At 36.3% G+C, this 23,577-nt stretch overlaps 1 protein-coding gene across 9 annotated transcripts in view; it reads left to right on the forward strand.

The window, feature by feature from the left end:
- LOC103034442 (L-asparaginase 1) overlaps positions 1 to 23,577 on the forward strand; it is a 30,203-nt gene extending 6,626 nt beyond the window's left edge. Inside the window, exons 3-16 of one of the 9 annotated variants that reach the window (XM_022685763.2) lie at positions 2,937 to 2,978; positions 3,652 to 3,693; positions 4,234 to 4,275; positions 5,101 to 5,148; positions 5,758 to 5,878; positions 6,047 to 6,203; positions 7,307 to 7,432; positions 10,504 to 10,599; positions 12,725 to 12,851; positions 13,863 to 13,978; positions 16,795 to 16,974; positions 19,500 to 19,610; positions 21,454 to 21,501; positions 23,112 to 23,577. In XM_022685763.2, coding sequence (XP_022541484.2) covers positions 2,937 to 2,978; positions 3,652 to 3,693; positions 4,234 to 4,275; positions 5,101 to 5,148; positions 5,758 to 5,878; positions 6,047 to 6,203; positions 7,307 to 7,432; positions 10,504 to 10,599; positions 12,725 to 12,851; positions 13,863 to 13,978; positions 16,795 to 16,974; positions 19,500 to 19,610; positions 21,454 to 21,501; positions 23,112 to 23,141 — 1,286 coding nt within the window. In that variant the 3' untranslated portion in view covers positions 23,142 to 23,577. The remainder of the gene's footprint in view (positions 1 to 2,936; positions 2,979 to 3,651; positions 3,694 to 4,233; positions 4,276 to 5,100; positions 5,149 to 5,757; positions 5,879 to 6,046; positions 6,204 to 7,306; positions 7,433 to 10,503; positions 10,600 to 12,724; positions 12,852 to 13,862; positions 13,979 to 16,794; positions 16,975 to 19,499; positions 19,611 to 21,453; positions 21,502 to 23,111) is intronic. The other 8 variants (XM_049475955.1, XM_022685765.2, XM_022685766.2 and 5 more) reach the window with 8 other exon arrangements.

A 23,577-nucleotide genomic window follows, 5' to 3' on the forward strand; every position in this document is an offset into this window, starting at 1 on the left:
AAAGATATTAAATTTTTTTGAGATGGCCCTGTAGAAGCTGGAATAAAATTTAAAAATGCTCCCAGCACAGATGTTTACACCAAAAGATCACTGATTCGCTCATCTCGCTGTCAATCAAAAAGTGATTCAGCCTCAGACAGATCATCCAATCATCATACAGAAGCTGAGGGCCAAGGCCGGCCCACTGTTCCATAGACCCCCAGAGACGCTGAGCGTCCGATGGGCGGGACAAAGCCCAGCATTTAGGTTTTCCTCCAGATGCAGGAAAAGGGCCACCTGCATCAGGAAGGATCCCACCCACACAGCACACGCACTTCCTGTCTGTGACGCCACAGACGGGAGTCAGACGCTCGTGGTAAAACAAAACGAGGCTTTATTATAAAGCACGTAAGCAGATAGCGTAGTCGGATAACAGGCGTGGGTCAAAGCCAGAAAAACAACAGACCGAAACATCAGAGACCAAAACGAAACCATTAAACAGAAGCAGAGTTCAATAAACCAGGAAATCACAATACAAACAGAACAAAAGGGTAAGGCAGAAACGTAGTCGAAACGAACAAAACAAGGGTCATACACGGGTAATATGAATAGAAGAAAAATGCTCAGTATATCGCTGGAAATATAGGGAAAATACCTCGCGACACGCGAGACAAACAGACAGGTATTTATACCTAAAACTAAATTACAAACACCTGAACACAGTCTAAAATTCCGGTGACGTAGAACGTTCGAGGGGGCGCCAAATCAATGCAGGAAAATTAAGTATTGTTAATGAGAAGACAGGCCGCTGTGAATGGAAAATCTCTTGACGCTATTCACGGAGCCAGTTCAAGTATAAAGTTCCGCCTTTCAGGGGAACTTCAGGCCAATCAGCTTGCTGGTTTTGCGGAGCGCGGTGGGCTAGTAGGGAAGCCCCCGCCCCATCCCCCCACTGCCTCGCTGGGGAGGATTTTTTAGTTCTGCGAGTTTCAGCGCTGATGTTAAAACATATCTGGATATACGGTGATTTTTGAATTAAGCAGATGGTGGTAACCTGGTTAAAAAGACTCTAAAGTCTCTAAATCAAAACACACAGATCAGGGTTTGAGAAAATAAAACTATATAATGTTTAACTTGCCCTGATCAGCTAATAACTATTTCATTTTCAAACTGTTTTTATTAATTTAGAATTTCAGGATTACTGTAAGATATAATTAACGAAACATTCATTCAGCTAAACAGTTAGCTAGAAGCTGGATGTTGTGGATATTCTGAATTTAGTGTTATACTTAGTTTAAGTGAGTTTATTAACCCTGGTCTCTGCCCTAAAATGGTATGTTCTCCACCGGATTCAACTGATCAGATTATAAACTAATATAATTAACTGGACTGAGCCCCGGATTTTTACATACCCAGGCAACGCCCCTGATAATACACATCAAAAAAACAGAATCACAGTGCCCATCCACTCCCTCCCCATCAACCCTCCTGTCACTTCCTCCCAAACACAGTATAGTGTATAGTATGTTCACATACACCTCAAAAAGTATGTAGTTGCACCCCTGGTTTTAATATATCGTTTTCTATTAAATAAGGTAATTCTGTAAGGATAGTACTATAGTGGGGTAGCTGCTGGTGTAGTGGAGTATTTTACCTCAGATCAGCTCAGTTCAGTTCTGTTCTCTCCGTTTTGCTGGTGGAAAAATCTTCAGTAGGAACCGAAAATCAGAGCAGAGATTTCAGGCTGGACAAATGAGAATCTGTTTCTGATTGGTAGTCGCTGCCTTGCGTCGCTGCTCATTTGCATAAAGTTAAGTTCTGGTCAACTCTCTCGCGTCGCTCAAACCGCCCGCTTCGCATCGCGTCGCGCCGCGTCGCTGCCTGTCGCCCAGTGTCGCTCGCTCTCATTGAAAATGAATGACTTCCGGCTGCGTTGTCGCTCGCGTCGCGTTCGTTGTGGACGCACGGTAAGAAGTGAGATCATATCACTCCAGTTTTAGCCGCTGCACAGGCTGGCACTATCTTACATTACAGAATCACCAGAACCCCTTTCCTATTCCACGTCTTTAAAGTCTTTGGATCAGTTGCTCCTGGCTGTTCCTCGGTCTCAGCTAAAGCTCAAGGGTGATCGAGCCTTTGCTGTTGCAACACCGAGACTCTGAAACAGCCTGCTTTAGGTCCGCTCCCTTGGTTTCAGGTTTCAAAACAAGGTCTCTGTCTTGGTGTGTGGTATATAGTAATTTGGATAAGAGTAATAACTATGTTTGGGAGCTTTTCATGGATTTCACTTCAGCGTTTAATACAGTCCAGCCCCATCTTTTTCTACAACATTTACATGATCTTAATTTTAGTAATAGCATGGTTTTGTGAATTATCTTATTTTACCATAGGATCACTATGGCATGATGTGTTACATCTGAAACGAAATAAAAAAAGAATACACACAATAAAAATTAAAATGCACCCATGAAGTCATTGTTAGTGATTAACTCTATCATAATGATTAAGTGATCTTAAGCATATTAGGTTTAAAAAGAGCTTAATGAAAGTATGGACTACTTAAGAAAGGACTTGTTGAATTGTAGAATCTCTAGTCTCTAGTTTATTACACACAGGGTTTCACTCAGTCCTGTTACTGCAACACATTACCCCACATTACATTATCTGTGTTCAAACCGATCATCATGAAAGGAAAGGAAGTGGAACAAGTGGATCATTTTAAATATTTGGGGACGTTTATTGACAACAGACTCACTTTTCTGATCAGTCAGGAGACTAAAGAAGAATGGGTGCAAAAAGTATTTTGTGTTATCTGCTGTGGCTATTCTGAATAAGGATGTAATACACAATATCCCCAAATAATTCATAATTTGTATGTATCTTTATCTTTTGTTTTTATTTATTTGTTTACTTACTGTGTGTTTCTGTAATTTCATGTATTTGTCTGCTATTGTCAGGGACCGCCAGGAAGGAAGACAAGAAGGTGGACGCAGGAGCAGGTAAGGGGTTTATTACATAAAAAAACAAATAAACAGAGAAACAAGAACTAAACAAGGGAATAAACAAGACGATAAACAAGGAACAAAGAACTAGGGTTATGAACTAGGATAAACGTAAGTTGGAAGATGCAAAGACTGACGAGGAAATACTGACACATGAGAACTATAAATACACAAAAAAACACACATGAAACTACAAACAGCTGGGAGTAGTGGGTGGAGCTACAAATGTACTGGGGAATAACACAGGAGGCATGAGGAACAGGTCAACATTCACATCTACATTTACATTTAAGGTATTTATCAGGGGTCCTTATCCAGAGCGACTTACAATAGTGCTTCAGTGTTACTTCAGATATCCAAAGCTTTAAACAAACAGAGAAACATGAGAACAGACAGGAAACAGGGCAAAGACGAGACAGCCAGACCTGGCTTTTCTGTTATAACACAGTAAATGCCAAGTAAGAAAGAGTTTTTAGGAAAAACTCCTCAATAGAAATCTTGTGAGAAACCGAAACCCATCAGTGGGATGAACAGTCTGTCTGAGAAAATGGCTGGACCAAAAACATTACTGATATAAAATATATCAAAGCATGAGCCAAGTTTCGTTTTTATTTATTTATTTACTTACTGTGTGTTTCTGTAATTCCATGTATTTGTCTGCTATTGTCAGGGACCGCCAGGAAGGAAGACAAGAAGGCGGACGCAGGAGCAGGTAAGGGTTTATTACATAAAAAAACACAAATAAACAGAGAAACAAGAACTAAAACAAGACAGAATAAACTAAACAGAACAAGGGAAAAAACAAGAAGATAAACACGGAACAAAGAACTAGGGTTATGAACTAGGATAAGCGTGAGTAGAGGGTGCAAAGACCGACGAGGAAACACTGTCACATGAGGACTATATATACACAAAAAACACACATGAAACTACAAACAGCTGGGAGTAGGGGGCGGAGCTACAAATGTACTGGGGAAGAACACAGGAGGCACGAGGAACAGGTAAACATTTACATCCACATTTATATTTAATGTATTTATCAGACGTCCTTATCCAGAGCGACTTACAATAGTGCTTCAGTGTTACTTCGGATATCCAAAGCTTTAAACAAACAGAGAAACATGAGAACAGACAGGAAACAGGGCAAAGACGAGACAGCCAGACCTGGTGTTTCTGATATAACACAGTTTTTATTTATTTATTTACTTATTGTGTGTTTCTGTAATTCCATGTATTTGTCTGCTATTGTCAGGGACCGCCAGGAAGGAAGACAAGAAGGCGGACGCAGGAGCAGGTAAGGGTTTATTACATAAAAAAACACAAATGAACAGAGAAACAAGAACTAAAACAAGACATAATAAACCAAACAGAACAAGGAATAAACAAGAAGATAAACACGGAACAAAGAACTAGGGTTATGAACTAGAAAAAACGAAGTAGACAAACCACAGAGGAAGGTGCAAAGACCGACGAGGAAACACTGACACATGAGGACTATATATATACACAGAAAACAAACACGAAACTACAAACAGCTGGGAGTAGGGGGCAGAGCTACAAATGTACTGGGGAATAACACAGGAGGCATGAGGAACAGGTAAACATTTACATCTACATTTACATTTAAGGTATTTATCAGGGGTCCTTATCCAGAGCGACTTACAATAGTGCTTCAGTGTTACTTCAGATATCCAAAGCTTTAAACAAACAGAGAAACATGAGAACAGACAGGAAACAGGGCAAAGACGAGACAGCCAGACTGCCAAAGACAATTTTCATTCAATGTAAATTAAATGGACAATGAATTTTTATCTTATCTTCGTTTCACTCCAATGGTTATATATGAAAGAAACTCATAACAAAAAAAAAAATCCCCAGACCTGGCTTTTCTGATATAACACAGTAAATGCCAAGTAAAAAATAGTTTTTAGGAAAAACTCCTAGATAGAAATCTTGTGAGAAACCAAAACCCATCAGTGGGATGAACAGTCTGTCTGAGAAAATGGCTGAACCAAAAACATTACTGATATTAAATATATCAAAGCATGGGCCAAATTTCGTTTTTATTTATTTATTTACTTACTGTGTGTTTCTGTAATTCCATGTATTTGTCTGCCAGCGTCAGGAACCGGCAGGAAGGAAGACAAGAAGGCGGACGCAGGAGCAGGTAAGGGTTTATTACATAAAAAAACACAAATAAACAGAGAAACAAGAACTAAAACAAGACAGAATAAACTAAACAGAACAAGGGAAAAAACAAGAAGATAAACACGGAACAAAGAACTAGGGTTATGAACTAGGATAAGCGTGAGTAGACAAACGACAGAGGAAGGTGCAAAGACAAAGGAAACACTGACACATGAGGACTATTAATATGATCATTCATCATTATATTGTTTAATATAAATTTCTTGAGAGAAAATTAAAGGAATTAGTGGACTTGCTTTTAAAAACTCTTTTTAAATATCACATGAGTTTTGTAAACATCTTTGGATTAGAAACCTTGTTAATAATTAAGCAAAGCTGCCTGAGTTTGACCAGTACATGTTTTAAATAGTTAAATATATGTCTTACAACAAGCAAATGGCACCAGTTTGGTGGAATGGCCCTTATATATTTGGCCCCATAGATTTAAGGGATGGGGGTTGATAAATGATATTTTTTTCATCTGTTGATCTCATTTCTCTAACATGCTTGTAAAGTCTTTGTGTGAGTGTGTTTGTGTGAAATGGGATTAAGACTAACTAAACACATATGACTTTATTTTTCCATAAAGGGAAGCTTGAACCTCAACCTCTGAAAGACATTAAGAAGTTCATTGAAGATCATTCCAAGCTTTATGATCATTTCGCTAAAAAAACTGTGGAACTCCAAGAAGATGGCTGCATTACGCTGTAGTGAGTAACAGCATTGTATTAGTTGTAATACTATGGTCCATAAGAAATCATTTTAAGAACATATATTTTTCACAGGGTTTCTTAGGTTTTTGCTTTTTTTATACATTTAATTATCACGTTTTGTGGATCAAATTATGTACAGCAGTCTTGTTTTCACTTTGTTGTCAGTCAACAGCTGTGCGAGGATGACCCTGAAGACAAATCAACAGCCAAAGCTGACGACAAGGAACGAAAGATCTTTTACAAATTTGATTCCCTTCAAAATCCAAAAGACTCCTCGAGTGCTGGCCCTGAAGACTGGATCGACCTGACTGAAAAGATTAGGGTAAAATTAAGGAAAAAATTGCATTTTTCTAGCTATTTGCTGTCAATTTTTACATACATGTATTTACAGGTCATTGCTTTAGATTGGATTATTTCTATTGCATAGAGATTTGATATTCTAAAAAAGTTCTTCACACAACCCTACAATTACTCTCTCTCTCTCTCTCTCTCTCTCTCTCTCTCTCTCTCTCTCCATTTATGGGTAATTATTTAGATTTGGATTCTGTGAATTGCACAGGGATTCTGTATACTCTAAAAAGTTCTTTACACAAACCTACAAAGAAAAATCACCCAAACTGCCCCCTCTCTCTCTCTTTCTCTCTCCCTCTCTCCCTTTCCCTCTCACTCTCTCTCTCTCATTCTCTCCCTTTCCCTCTCACTCTCTCTCTCTCCCTTTCCCTATCACTCTTTCTCTCTCCCTCCCTTTCCCTCTCTCTCTATCTCTCTCTCTTTCCCTTTCCCTCTCTCTCTCTATCTCTCTCTCTTTCCCTTTCCCTCTCACTCTCTCTCTCCCTTTCCCTCTCACTCTCTCTCTCCCTTTCCCTCTCACTCTCTCTCCCTCTCTCTCTCTCTCTCTCTCCCTCTCTCCCTTTCCCTCTCACTCTCTCTCTCACTGTCTCTCCCTTTCTCTCTCACTCTCTCTCCCTTTCCCTCTCACTCTCTCTCTCTCCCTTCCCCTATCACTCTTTCTCTCTCCCTCCCTTTCCCTCTCTCTCTATCTCTCTCCCTTTCCCTCTCTCTCTCCCTTTCCCTCTCACTCTCCCTCCCTTTCCCTCTCACTCTCTCTCTCCCTTTCCCTCTCACTCTCTCTCTTCCTTTCCCTCTCACTCTCTCTCTCTTTCCCTCTCACTCTCTCTTTCTCCCTTTCCCTCTCTCTCTCTCTCTCCTGATACGTCATAACCTACCAATTGTCAGCACTAAAAAACATGAACTAAACTGTTATTCAGTGAACCACTGTGGTTAATCTGTTCCTTTCATTTGTATGTGTTTCTCTAATTCAGTATGTAGAGTTTATTTTATAATTAATACAAACCTTTTTTTTCTCTGTTTCTCTCTAAGTCAACTCGTTATCCTCTCTGTTCTTTTTCTGCCTCTCTTTTTCAGGACAATTTGAAAAAATATGATGGATTTGTCGTTATCCATGGCACAGATACTATGGCCTTCATCTCATCTGCACTCTCCTTCTTGTTGGGGAACATCGAGAAGCCAGTGATTGTGACTGGGGCACAGGTCAGATTTGCTACAGAATTAAATGCCCATAAATATAAAGGAAAATTCCATTTATTTTTTCACATTTACATGTAACATTTCGTCACGAAAACAACCCAACTGTTCGAACTTTAGACAAAGCATGAAGACACAATTTCTCCAAGAGACAGATGGTACTTTTTTCCACATTGTATAACACAAAATATGGAACTTTGCACACAAATCCAAGAACATGAAGATCATGTGTAAAACATCGTGACTCCAAACTGCTGAACTTTAAGAACAATTCCACATGTTCTCCCTTAAATATCATTCTAAATCACAGCTTTACAAAAAAATCACTAAACACAAACTGCATCATTTAGTACAGGTTCTCTGGCCTGACCGAGATCAGAGGTCTGATGAACAGTGATCTGTTTCTTTGCTTTTTGCAATACAGTTTTTTCCAAATGTTTAAACGCATTTCTAGAAACTTTACTCAGTTTCTCAAAACTCTAAACACGAACTGAAAATGATTAACTGCTTTCTAAAAACTCCACAAATCTTTAGCAAAACTGATTTATTCCACCAAAACAACACATACAGCTATTTAAAAAAGTGTGTTCTAGAGCAGCAGTTTGAGATTAAAGCAGGAATTGTGCTTATATTATGCCAATTTTATGGTGACACAGTGGCAAGGAAAAACTCCCTTTAAGAGGAAGAAACCTTGGAAGGAACCAAGACTCAGTCCGAGGAACCCATCCTACTCGGGTTGATCCGCTCAGTACAAACAAACAACAAACAACAAAAAAATAACAGAACAAAACAGTACAGAGAATTAATGTGAACTATGGCTAATATAACAGGTACTAATTTATGAATATAAAAATGTGATGGGAACAAACTATAGAGCTATGGCTAATACAGAAACAGATACTGAGTGTGTTAATGTTAATCAGTGCAGGGTTGCAGAGCCAGAGAACAACACAGCGGGCAGTGGAGAGCCAGGCTGGGAACATCAGGAACAGGGCATCTCCATACATGTAAAAGAGATAGATAGAGAAAACAGAAAGGAAAGGAAGAGAAACAAAAAGCAGAAGTTAGAAGGGCTGTGAAATAATTCTGATGAGTAGAAGGACAGGGCTGATTCCTGAAAGCTGGAACCACAGACGGACACATCCAGGAAGACCGGCCGGCCAAGTGTCTCAGCACATGTGAGAAAGATAGAGAGAGAGAACAGAGAGGGGAGGGAAGAAAAAGGGGTTAGAATGGTTTTATAAAACTCTGCTGGAGTGGGATGGGCACTGGTAGCAGCAGCTCAGGACATGGGGAGAGAAAAAGAAAGCAGATGATTAGGACAGGGTTTATATTTGCTGGATAAGCTGTAAGAGGAAGAAAATTGTAATGAGACATTACTCAAAAGCTTGAGCAAATAGAAATGTTTTGAGTCTAGATTTAAAGATTGAGAGTGTTAACAGGACTGGTTCAGGGGGTCGGTGCCTAAGTTACATCATGTGCTCATTGTGTCTCAAGTACCAGTTTTTGTAAGAAAAATGAACTGATTGATGAGTATAGCGATGCTGTTTCTTCTGGCTACTATAAAGTGTTACCTTCTAATGTACAGTTGCAGGAAAAAAGTAGGTGAACCCTTTGAGATTATACTTGGATGTCTGCATTAATTGGTCATTAAATGTGTTCTTATCTTCATCTAAGTCACAACCAGAGGTGGAAAGTAATGAATTAAATTTACTCAAGTTACTGTAATTGAGTAGATTTTATGAGTAATTTGTAATTTTTAAAGTAGTTTTTAAAATAGGTAATTTTACTTTTACTCAAGTACATTTTAACACAAGTAATTTACTTTGCTACATTGGAAAACTCCCCTTTACTGAGTACAAAATAAAATGCTGGGGAAAAAAAAATATTGTCTGGAAAACTATAAAAATACAGTTTATAGTCACCTATATGACCATAAAATGGATGATAGAAACCTATACCATTTGTTCTTGAAAATGTTTTATGGGGTGGTCTGAACAAATACTGCCTGAAAAGTCCAAATTATTATGTGGAATAATAGTTCATTAAAAACATTTATTTTTTTTACTTTTATACATCAAATAATTAAAAGTAACTATGTAACTTTTACTCAAGTAGATTTTTAGATGGGTACTTGTACTTTTACTTGAGTAGAATTTTAGCAAAGTAAAGATACTTTTATTTAATTACAATTTTTCAGTACTTTTTCCACCTCTGGTCACAACAATAGACAAACACAGTCTAAACTAATACCACACATAAATTAGCAGGAAAACTGAAGACCATCTGTCCTTCAACTGAAGCTCAACAGAGGATGGATGATGCAACAGGACAACGACCCAAAACATAGAAATAAATCAACAACCGAATGAACGGATTCAACAGAAGAAAATATATAAATACGCCTTCTGGAGAGTCCTGACCTCCTGAACCCAATTAAGATGCTGTTGTGGCATCATGACCTCAAGACAGCGATCAATTCACACCAGATATCCCATAATATTATAATATTATAGCTGAACTGAAACTGAAGTTTAGTGAAGAGGAATGATCCAGAATTCCTCCTGACCGTTCTGCAGGTCTGATCTGCAGCTACAGGAAACCATTACTTGAGGTTTTTGCTGATAAAGGAGGATCAACCAGTTATTAAATCCAAAGATTCCCATACCTTTCCCTCCTCACTGTGAATATTAACATGTTGTGTTCAATAAAACCATGCAAACATATATAATTATTTGTGTGGTTTTAGTTTAAGCAGACTGAGTTTGTCTATTGTTGTGACTTTAGATGAAGATCAGAACACAACTGCATATCACAGAATACTAAAGGGATTATCAGATCCATTCTAGAAAACAGTTAATTACAGTATTAATTAACAGTAGAATCACCTGTTGTTATTCAATATGCAGTAAAACACTATATATATATATATATATATATATATATATATATATATATATATAAAACAATACTAACAGGTTTATCAACATATCAAAAGTAGTAACATTAGCAAATGACTGAATTCCAGCCCCTGGTTATTTATCTGCGATTTCTTCTCTATCTTTCTTTTCTTCTAGCTGCCGATCTTCAATCCTCGTTCTGATGGTCTCTGCAATCTCATCGATTCATTGCTGATTGCTGGCTGTTATTCAGACGAGCCAGTTTTGCATAAGGTATGATTGAATTGTCACATCTTTAGCCTGTTTTCTGTCTATTCTCATGTCTGTCTGTTATTCTCACGTGACCCGGCTCCTCTGTATTTCTTCCCTGGTGTTTTTCCACTCACCTGTGTCCATTTGTAGCTCCGCCCCTCATTACCTTTTCGTCAGGTGTTTCCTGTTTGTCCATGTCTTTATATAGTCCCCTTGTTCCTGTATTCCTTATCCGGTGTTGTACGTGTTTCGTCAGTTCAGGTGTTTTGTGTTTCTCAGTTACGTTCTGCATGTTTCTTTGTATGGTTCAGTCTTTTTGTTTCTTTAATAAATATTTGCATTTGCGCTCTCCTCGTCCTTCCTTCCTGCACACCACCTGACATGAATACTTTCGTCCCATTTTAAAGTCTCTGTTTTTAAACTGTGTAATTATAGAGGTTGACCGAAACAATCCCTGGTGAATAAAATATATATATCTTAAAAGTACATTAATATATTGCTCTTATCAAATGTTTGAAAGTAAACTTGAATCATACTTTTTAAAAAGTACAATAGAGTGTATTTTTTTAAATAAATAGATTACTATAAAGTACACTTTTAGTTTAATGTAATTGAATATACTTCTAAAATACTTATTTCCAAATATACTTTTGTACATTTTTAGCAAAGTGAGTTAAAAACAGCTGTTCTTCAACAGTAATTCACTTAAAGTACAATGTATCATGTAACTTTTCAAAAAGTAAATTAAATTTCAACTACTAATATAAAAATGTTACAAAATTGTAGTACAGTGTATCAAAATATATTTTTATACCCAATGAAGTATGAGGTGTGCTAGAGGTGTGCTACTTACAAAAGACAGGAACAAGAAGCATATTTGTACTCTAATGTACAGTAAATATATTTAACATCAATTCTTAGTATGTAGTCCTAATATACCTGGTGTATAATAAATAGTGATACAGTTGTAATATTCATTATTAAATGTATTATAATTTTACTGTAAGCATATTTAAAATATGGGGTTACATACATGAAGTAGTTTAAATGTTACTGAAGTATATTTAAAATAGTTTCATTTTAGTACAGTTAACTACACTTAGCACAATTTAAGTAAGACTTTTGTACTATTTTTATACTGTAATTAAAGTATAATAAGAACAAAGTACAAAACCGTTGTTCTATTTTATCACTCTTTAAATATACTGATTAATAATAAAGTGGCTACAAGAACACTTTAGTGCACTATAGCATAATAATACTTAGTACACTTTAATCTACTTTTTTTTTTTTTTTAAATATTACAGTGTGTGACCTTTTTTTGGTCAGGTAACTGTAGCATCACAGTACAAAGTAGTGTTGGGACTTTCCTTTTTTCCTCCTACAGGTGATGTTTTGTGTATAATAAATAGTGATACAGTTGTAATACTCTGTATTAAATGTATTATCATTCTTCTGTAAGCATATTTAAAATATGGGGTTACATACATGAAGCAGTTTAAATGATTAAATGTTACTTAACCCTTGTGTGGTGTTCATATTTTTGTTACTCGTTTACTTTGTTACTTGTATTTAATTCAGCAAAATTAAGCAATTTTACATTAAAATGCTTTACACATGCTCGCTTCACCTAAATTGCAAGCAATATAAACAGCTTACATGGTTAATATTTGCCCTTTACCTTTCTTATGTTACATTTCTTTCAAAAAGTGCTACTCTTTTTTATTAGTTTTTTTAATAAAATGTAAAAGAAAATGAATTAAACTCAAGATATGAGAAGAAAATTTGTTTCAAATTTACAAATGAAGCAATGTTTATTAGCCCTTGGCCAAACATACTGTATGTAATATAAATGTGTGTGTGTTGGGGGTGTACAGTGTGTGTTTATCGAAAATGTGTTTTGATATATGTTTTTCACAAAAAATGAGCCAATGCCAATGAGTTTGAGTTAGAAAAAATATTTTTTTAGTATCATTTGATGAAAAATGAAAATGGGTCCCACAGACCCGAACACCACACAAGGGTTAAGTATATTTTAATAAGTTTAGTAGAGTTAAGTACACTTAGCACAATTTAAGTAAGACTTTTGTACTATTTTTTTATACAGTTAAAGTAGAATAAGTACAAACCTTTTTTCCTCTTGCAGGTGATGCTCTGTTATCAAAGGAAGTTGTACCAGGGAAACCGAGTGATGAAGGTAGACTGTGATAGTTTTAGTGTGTTTGACAGTCCTGAAGTTTGCCCAATTGCGAGTCTGGAAACCACAATCAAGCGTAAGTGACCAGTGGCTTAATGCTCAGCCTATTAGCGCGTCAGTGATCTCTAACGGTTGGTGTTCCAGTGATATAATGATACTTTTGCTAGTATTGACCCATGCCCTTCACTGGGCAGAAAAGAAGAAAAGAGGGGGAGCGAACTCAGAGTATTTGAGATGGAGTTCGGGGCAGCTTCGCTGTAAAGCGTGAAGCCGAACCCCTCCCTCTCATGAAGAGAAACATGAGAAGAGAATAAAATTAACGAAGGAGGAAGATGGGGAGGAGGTGGGTGCGAGGTTTGTTCAATGAGCAGGTAGAGAGGAAGTGACGGTTTAAATAGGGAAGGAAGTGGGAGGAGTGAGGGCGTGGATCACTCCCAAAACTTAGTTATGGTACATAACTCCACTTTTCCCCACATACTCCAGACTACTGCCTTGATACCAGGGTGCAAATTACGACCCAATTAAGACTTCAACCTCCTCTAAAGGGGTAAAAACAATAGTTTCGGGGGGTCAAAACATTTAAATGTATTTCTTACATATAATGTTAAAAACTACAAAAACAGTGCAGTATCTAAGCCTGGAAGAATATTGTGATACGATTTTAAGCCCCCTTAAAGTGGATCATACCATTATTCCATCTTGATAAGCATTCCTCTCGTTTACGCTCAAGCTTCATTTTTCTCCTCTCAGGTGTTTTTTTCCTCGTGCGCTGTGTGAATTACCTGCAGAAGCAGTTTATTTTTGCATACAGAGTGTTGTGTGGTGTGATTCGTCATATGGTGTGACATTCGGAATTAAAAAAAAAAAACTTTAAAAAAGATTTTGGTTATTTTCAGCTTCATTTTACACTTTTTTTTTTCCGAATATGTCAACCACCCATATTCTAAACACATGTTAAAGTAATAAACTTTAAGCTCAGTTGTTTTATGTTAGAAGAGTGAAAACAATCAAAGCAATTGAAATCATCGTAATTGAACATGATCTAAGTACAGTGATATTTTCATCACAACTCAATCTTTATTTTCAGTGATGAAAGAGATGCAGCTTAGCAGCGCCCCTCGTACTGAGACGGTAGAGTTCATGTTGAAAAAAGTACCAGCTGTGAGGATGCTGAAATTTTCCCCCGGGATTACTGAAGAAGGGGTAAGTCACATTATTATACAGAGTTATTGCTTAAAAATGAACAGCAGAGCAAAACTGTCACACACGTCTTGTGTTTTTCCTTTTTTTTTGGTCCTTTCTGCTCCTGTCCCCTGTTGTCCTGCCTTGTTTTTTTACTCCCCCATGTGTTCCACTAGCACATGGCCCTGTGTTATTGTCCTCCATTGTCTCCACCCTGTCATTAGAGTTTCCACCTGTTATATTTGTTGCCCCGCTCCCTTGTTAGTATTTCTTCTAATCCTTTTAATTCATGTAGTCCTACTGTTATTTTTTGCTTTTCTTTTTCTTGTTTTCTTAGTTTTGTTTAGTCTTTGTTCTAGTCTTTGATATTTAGTTATCCTAGCCTTGTTCATTAGTTGTTTTTTTTTGCGTTTTTCCAATGTTTGCTTTCTGTTTTTATGCTTTAGTGAATCTTTGTTATTTTATTAAAGTTATACCTGCAGTTATGTCCGCTTCCATCTGTGACTCCCTAGCACTATCTGGTTAAAAACATGTTTAAAAAATGCCAGAGCTGTTTGTTGAAAGGAATATATATATACATGGCAAGCCAAACAGGAAATATATAATAAAAGCTGATATATATATATATAATGAAAGTCAAGATCAGGGCCATTTCAAGGTATTTGGGGGCCCCAAGCAAAGACACCAACCGGGGCCCCCCCAACCTCCACACCAGAAATCTCATGCCCAAACCCCCCTCCGGCCAAAAAAAAAATGACAGTGCTTGTGGTACCTTGTGCTGTTGAGGTAACACCAGTGCTGAGATGTAGTGCAGACTCATGTATGTTGATGTTGAGGCCATGGCACCAGTGGATGTAGTTTCTTCCATGTCTTCTTCTTCCTCAATGTCTTTCTCATCAATGATAGATGCTGTTGATGGTACAGCTGGGAAAATAACGTTTTTATTAATATAACACACTTTTCAGGTACAGCGTGCATCACATAGACATGAGGAGGGGCCGTATTTAAAAATCTGAAATGTCCAGCAAAAATATGCATGACCATTTTATAACAATATTAACAAATTGTAAGAGGTCAGTAATAACAGCTTAGTGAGAGAAATTCACTCTACCTTCATCAGAGGCATCTTTAGGAAGAGGGCTTAGAAATTTAAGCAAAGCACCTTGAGGTAGAAAGAAAAGATATGGTTAGAGATAGCATCACAATATTTTTTTCTGATTTTGATATTTAGATGGATCCCAGCTGCATTGATATAGCTACCAATGCTAAACACCTCAAACTATCTACTTTACAAATTTACTACTTGTAGCTGAACATAGCAGATTTAAGTATGCTGTTGTCTGAGAATTAGACAGATGCACCTGATGCTTTAAAGACAGTGAACAGCTGGCATAGTGCATGCATGGATACTACTAGACACGTACTCACCATTTGTTACATAGATTAGAATAGCTAGCTAGCACCTCAGAGAAGCTACGCCACCTTAATCTCAACTGAAGATAAGAACAGTAGGCTGAAATACAATAAGCAGTGAATCTGGAACAGACCTGTGTTTTCCTGTTAATATAATATATTACATTATGGAGCTATATTATCAGCCTGTTCGAGCCTGTATACTGCACTAACCTCTAACCTAATTGGTTAGCTAACTTATTCCTAGCTTTGACTGCCAGGCACGTAGCTAGCTAGCTAACATAAACATTACCCGGGACGTATATATTGTTTTTAGCCTACCTGCTGCTAAATTACACCATTTGTACAGGTAGGCCTAATTTATCCAGTGTAAATCATCACTTACCACTGTCTTGTGTTTTTTTTGTGTTCCTCTTCCTTCTTTTGTTTTCTCTTTTGGCTTCCTGATGGATAAATTCGCTTCATGGTTAAGTTTCATATTTGCCGGCATCTAAAACTTGGCTGTCTGCCAGGACAGTGTCTGCCTGCCTTCAGCAGCTGGTGGGAGGGGCCCCCTTGAGGGGGATTCTTAGAACAGTGTCATTGCTCATTGACTTTGAGAATGTAAAGGGGGGCTCACACAGTTTGTCGCTGCATTTAATTCTTAACCTGTTGTTGTCTGGGGGCCCCAGTCCAGCTTGGGGCCCCAAGCAATTGCCTGGTTTGCCTGCCCCATCGCGACGGGCCTGGTCAAGAGATATATATATATATATATATATATATATATATATATATATATATATATATATATATAATGAACTCTGATATATATATATATATAATGAAAGTCGAGATATATATATAATGAAAGTCGAGATATATATATAATGAAAGCCGATATATGTATATAATGAAAGCGATATATATATAATGAAAGCCGATATATATATATATATATATATATATATATATATATATATATATATATATATATAATGAAAGCAATATATATAATGAAAGCGATATATATAATGAAAGCTGATATATATATATATATATATATATATATATATATATATATATATATATATATATATATATATATATATATATCGCTTTCATTATATATATGTCGGCTTTCATTATATATATATATATCAGCTTTTATTATATATTTCCTGTTTGGCTTGCCATAATATATATATATATATATATATATATATATATATATTATTAAGTCTTGAACTTACACACTATACAGCCAAATGTTAGTAGACACCCCTCTTAATTCAGCCTTTTTTTCAGGTATTTCAAGTTGCACCAATTCCTGACATAGATGTGCAAATACACACACAGACACACAGATGACTTGTTGCTCTTGTTGGCGCAGTCATTATGCAATTGTTTTATTTTGGGTCTTAAACTCCATTAATTCCTCCATCCAGGTGCGTGGAGTTCTGCACGAAGCTGAAGGGGTTATCCTGGAAACTTTCGGCAATGGGAACGTTCCAGAAGAAGAGTGGCTAAGGAAGCTTCTGATCGATGCTGACAAAAACAATGTTCTGATGTTAAACTGCACTCAAGTCCTTCGAGGAAGAGTTGCATCAGTCTATGCTGCATCCAAGGTAGTGCTGAACGATATGGGAAAAATCATATATCACGATATGGAATTTATATCACAACAACGATATATATCATGATCTACCACATTTATATAAATAAATTATAAATAAAATAACAAACACGATGAATAAATCAACATTCATTGAAAAGACCAGTAAGAAGTTATGCATGCTAAATAACAAAGAAGCTAACAACAAGCTAAGAAGCTAATAAGCTAATAACAATTTAATGAAAAAACTGAAAATAGATATAAAATAGGCAAATAACCAACTAAACTAAGCTCAAAATGCTAAAAGATTTAATTTAATCTAACGAATTCTAAAAGATCAACAAAAACAACAATTTAAGAGCCACTAAAATTATACTAATCTCAAAGCAGCAGCTTAAAGACAGAATATAAAGCTTTACCAGCAGCGCTATGAGACACAGCACCTATAGAACAGAAGGAGCAGCGGCAGTGTGACGGTTCTAGTGAAATAATTAAAATGTAAAAATACACAACAGAGCGCCGTGTACCACATAAAATCAGTCCAAGATCCTCACCACAAATAGAAAACCATGACAGAAACCCAACCCTAACGCCAATACATTTTTATCCCAGCCTACTTTATATATTTGCATGAATAATTGATGAAATTACTGTAGAAACGATACTGTAGAAACGTCCCCACGATATTTATCATCATATCGCACATCATATCGTTTTCATTTGTGAAGTGAAACTATTCTCTTAAATTCTTCCAAGTAGTATCAATAACTCAGTAACAAAAATTTAAATCGTTATATTAAACCTAACAGTGACGTGCAGACGCTATGGCCCAGTGTGCTTGGGCAACTGCCATTTTGCCGTCCTTGGCTGATATTGCCCTTCCGAGGGAAGGCAAATATGATTTCATATTTCAACTAGGGTTGTGCCGATGGATATCACGCCCACTTTTTTGTTTTTCCAGAAACATGCACTGACCTTCTTTAGGTCTCCTTCACCTAAAACTTTAGCAGGGATTGTACAGAAAAAGGTCAAATCAGGCATATGACTTAAATTAATTAGAGTCAGGGATGAAAATTAAAATATCCTACTGCTATAAATATGCCTAATTGGCATATTATTATATTATTTATTATTATTATATTATTATGAAGTATTATTATTTATATCTGGGTTATAGCTTGTCTTCTTTTTTTTTCTACATGTCTGTGTTAATTTTAAACATTTCATGTTATTCACCAAATAGAATAAGCCTGCTCGTTGTTTGTCGGGAAACTTGCTCATTGTCAACCAATGTTGGGCACCTTACTTTGAAAAAGTAATTAGTTATATTTACTAGTTACTTCTTCAAAAAAGTAACTAGTTACTAGTTACCCCACTATAAACATAACTAGTTACCAGTAAAAGTAACTATTGACTTACTTTAAATTATGTAATTTCTATTATTATTAGAAAAATAACAAATGAAAATAAACCCAAAATGACAAAAATAATTTCAAAACATAGAAACGAAAAACGTTAAAATGGTATTAATATAACATAATATAATATAACAGCTGGATCAAACAGTTTAGCGTCAGTCATAAGGAAAGCGCGCGCGGCATTGCGATTTAAAAAAAATAAACGTTTTCTATCAAGTGAAGTAAAATATATGGTATTTAAAGATATTAAATTCACATATTTATTGATTTTAATCAAGAGAAATCAGGCAAAATCCGCCACGCCGAATTCAGCGTGAGGCTAGAAATAATTTGAAAACTCATTTTAGTTAAATAAATTAAGTTGAGTGAGGACCTGTAAAGTTAATCAGATATTGTCAAATATAAAGGATAGGTTGAGGTTTTGGGGAGCTGTTTCAATTATTTGAAACTGAAACTAACTGAAAGTGATATTATTCTGCGCACTATTAGATAGCCTTTGATTGTGTTTTAAATGAGTTTTTATTTTATATTAATTATTTTTTATTCATTTTAAATATTTTTAGTATTTCATTGATCAAACATAATCTGACAGCCACCTACTGTGCCACGTTTAGGTAGCAAAAAAACCCGACAGACAGCTAGCTTGCAGTCAATGTTTTACATGGCTCAGGTTGTTTTGTGGGAGGATGCAGCTGAAAACCTTTCATTTTATCAAGCAAGATGAATAACGGACATAAAGCACTATTCAAATTATTCACATGCACGATTATGTTAATGCAGAAAATTCTAAATGCCCACGGAAAAGAGACGAATACAGGAGAGAGAGAGACTCCTTTTTTGCGGGGGGTGGGTGCCCTTTCTTCAGGTTAGAGCAACTGCCCTTCAAGAGTCCTGTGCATGAAACCTAATAAACTCAACAGAAAAAATAGACCAGTATTATCACAACAGAGACTTAATTTGTTGTTTGCTGGTGTGAAAACTCCACCTATTAGGACACAATCGAATGCTAAATAAAAAGTGTCCCCCACAACCGTTTTTGTTACAGAGAAGTGTGAGTGAATCTAATGTCTTAGCTACGTTTCTGCTGTGTTCTGAGATTTTTTACCTTACTTCATTTCAGATACTGACAGAGGCCAATGTTATCCCTGGCTATGACATTACCCCTGTAGCAGGAATGACCAAGATGGTGTGGGTACTGAAGTTAAATGTGAATCACCAGAAAAGATGTGAGGTTTGTAAATTTTTTCATTTCTTTCTTTTTTAAAAGCATTTTTTAAAAGATATAATTTGTTTGTTAAAGCTGTCTTTAAAGAAGTGCTGGGTAGCAATTAAGGTTGCCAACCGTCCCGTACAGCGCAGTGGCTGTATCTGCGTTCTAAAATAGCTAACTACTTACACTTTTTAATGTTAATTTCACCCAAATATTAGATAGATACATGCAGCTTTTATATTGAAGATGGTATAAACATAACCTAATTAGCTATACACATCTTTAAAAGCAGACAGGATAATAACATAACTTTTACAAATGACAACAGGTATTGTTAAAGATTATTAACATAACTATATGGTACATCAGTATTGATTAAATAAGTAATTAGCGTTACACCGAAGACAGTAGGCTAACATTACACTGATTTAATGTACTGAAACGTAGTGAACATATTCTTTGTCATATTTTATATTTCAATCTATATGTGCTAAGCAGAACTAATTACCATATCGTGCTATGCTTTCATTAAAAACATAACTAACAGGCTAATAGATGTTTTGAAGCTAGCTATCCTAGGCTAACAAGTAATGTTAGGCGCTTGTAATGCTTTTCAGGCTAACGTTAGGTAACTAACACAGTTACAAAATGTGTAGATTAAATTGATATCTAATTAAAAACATGTGAATTTTTTAATACATTAAATGTAGGCCAAAACTTGATTCACATTGCGACTGTAATCCATCGTGTCCAAGACCACTTTTTTTTTTTTAGGCGGCAGTGTCGCGAAAACATAGGGTCCTGAAACTGCAGGGTCCTAGAACTGCAGGGTCCTAGAACTGCAGGGTCCTGAAACTGCAGGGTCCTGAAACTGCAGGGTCCTAGAACTGCAGGGTCCTAGAACTGCAGGTTCCTAGAACTGCAGGGTCCTGAAACTGCAGGGTCCTGAAACTGCAGGGTCCTAGAACTGCAGGGTCCTAGAACTGCAGGGTCCTGAAACTGCAGGGTCCTGAAACTGCAGGGTCCTGAAACTGCAGGGTCCTAGAACTGCAGGGTCCTAGAACTGCAGGGTCCTAGAACTGCAGGGTCCTGAAACTGAGGCTGCAGCTATACCCCTCTCTCTCCAGAAGCTGATATGGTATAAAAATCACATCAATATCAAAGCTCATTTGAAAGCTTATATTATATTAATGTATACTTACATTAAAATTATTTCTGTCATGAACAGCATAATTCTGAACGAAACAGACCATACAGTTAAATACAGTTAGTACAATTTAAGTAAGACTTTTGTACTGTTTTTTATACAACTAAAGTATAATGAGTACAAAAAACTTTGTTCCATGTTAGCCCTCTTTAGTGCATTATAGCATAATAAAGCTTAGTATACTTTAATCTACTAGGAAATACACTGCTTGGCCAAAATAAAAAAAGTCTCCACCTGGATTTAAGTAAGTAAATAATGTGGGGTTGGTTGGTTGATGCTGCAGTTGGTCTGCAGGTTTAGGTTCAGCAACAGTATGTGCTGAAAGAATGAGGTCAGCTGACTCTACCTGAATATACTGAATATAGACCAGGTTATTCCACCAATGGATTTATTTTTTCTTCTCTGATGAACACGAGCATATTCCTAGATGACAATGTCAGGATTTATAGGGTTGGAATTGTGAAAGAGCGCAGAATACAGTGAATTATGACAGAAAGTTGGTCAAATTATTAATTTGTGCGATTAATTTAGCTTTTTTTTTTTAAAACGTTTCTAGATGAATTGCCTGCAACGTTAAAAGTGTAAAAAAAAAAACACAGAAGCAGCAGCTAACTAAAATCATAACTTGTTTTTTTATTTGCTTCTAATGTCTTTCAGATTATGAATCACAGTGTATATGGAGAGTCATGTGCTCCTACTCTGAAGGTAAGTTTGAGATGAGATGAGTTTCTGTTGAGTTGACTTGAGTTGACGTTTATTACAGAACTCAGTCTCCCTTATAATAAAGCTGTTTATTTAAATATAACAGATGTGTATTTGAACTACAGGGGTTGGACAATGAAACTTAAACACCTGTCATCATTTTAGTGTGGGATTTTAGGTTTCACGGCTAAATTGGAGCAGCCTGGTGTTCAATCTTCATTAATTGCACATTATTGCACCAGTAAGAGCAGAGTGTGAAGGTTCAATTAGCAGGGTAAGAGCATAGTTCTGCTCTAAATATTGCAATACACACAACATTATGGGAGACATACCAGAGTTCAAAAGAGGACAAATTGTTGGTGCACGTCTTGCTGGAGCATCTGTGACCAAGACAGCAAGTCTTTGTGATGAGCCACGGTATCCAGGGTAATGTCAGCATACCACCAAGAAGAACCAACCACATCCAACAGGATTAACTGTGGATGCTGTAAGAGGAAGCTGTCTGGAAGGGAAGTTCGGGTGCTAACCCGGATTGTATCCTAAAAAAAACATAAAACCACGGCTGATCAAATCACGGCAGAATTCAATGTGCACCTCAACTCTCCTGTTTCTACCAGAACTGTCCGTCACCACAATCAATTATTGTGCTCTAAAACCAGGTGTTTCAGTTTCATTATCCAAACCCTGTATATGTGGATAATTAAAGTATACTTTATTTCCTTATCCATGCATTTTTACCTCCTTAATCTGTATTTTAGTATACTTAAAAAAATTACTTTATTGGCCTGTGCTAATTTTGTACTGGTGAGGTACTTAAAATATATTATTGTTTTATATAACCGTTTTTTATGATAAAACTATTCTTTTACTACATGTGTCACAGGAGCCTTCATTTCTGCAATAAATCTGTACATCAGTGAAATTTGTTGGCAAAACATAAATTTTGTGTCGCTCAAACAAAATGCTTTTTTTCTTTTTTTTTTTAGTTGTGAGTAATTAAAATAACTTCAACAGCTAATGCTTGCAACGAGATATCTCTTTTTAGTTTTTTTGAATGTGATGTTAAACCTATACTTTAATCGTACTTCTTTAAATATGTTTCTAATGTTCAGTTGCAAAAATATTCAGCCCCCTTTATGATCCTTCAAATATAAAGATATGAAATTGTAATTTTTTTGTGAAGAATCAACAAGTGGGACACAATCTCAAAGTGGAAGGAAAAAGAGTTTAAAATATCCAATGAATTTCGTTCCACTTCACGATTGTGTCCCACTTGTTGTTGATTCTTCACAAAATAAATTACAATTTCATACCTTTATGTTTGAAGCCTGAAATGTGGCAAAAGCTTGAACAGTTCAAGGGGGCCGAATACTTTTGCAAGGCACTGTATACTTCAATTATATTAAACAGCGGAGAAAATAACGTATGACTAGTATACCCCGTATAGATTTAGTGCATTTATATCATTTTAATTACAGACAAGTAGTAATTAAGTAAAAACGAGTGGCTCCAAAATAACGTAACTTAAGTACAGAAACATTTCAACATTATTTAAGTATACCTTTTTTTTGTTTCACAAGGACTCACTGCTTTCTTTTCTTCTTTTTTTACAGTTCAACTTGAAAATAGAAGTAAAGAAATAAAAACTACTGCTCTCAGGTCTTCATAGCCATATTTACATCTATTTACAACATAGCAGACTACCTTTCATGCATAACAAAGAAGATAGGAGTATTGTGTGAAGCTAGCTGGCTAACTAGCTAACTTATATCTACTGCCTTACTGAGAAAGGGAGCTGCGTCTGTGGTTGAAGAAGCCAAACGTCCATACGTCTGCCATTACTGCAGAATAAGAGTATACATACCTATAACTACCATCCCAAAGAGTAAAGAATAGTAAATGCATGATTCTGTACTCAGTGTTCTCAAGTCTCACGCACCTCAGCTAGTTCACATGCTCAAATGTATATTATAATGTACTCTCGTTGAGCCAATCAAAATATAGATCGCTCTGTTGTTAGGCAGACCTAGTCAAAGAGGGTGGAGTTTCTGAAGGAGAACGGCGGCCAACACCCCCCCC

The sequence above is a fragment of the Astyanax mexicanus genome, chromosome 3 (genome assembly GCF_023375975.1).
Source record: "Astyanax mexicanus isolate ESR-SI-001 chromosome 3, AstMex3_surface, whole genome shotgun sequence".
Lineage (NCBI taxonomy): Eukaryota > Metazoa > Chordata > Actinopteri > Characiformes > Acestrorhamphidae > Astyanax > Astyanax mexicanus.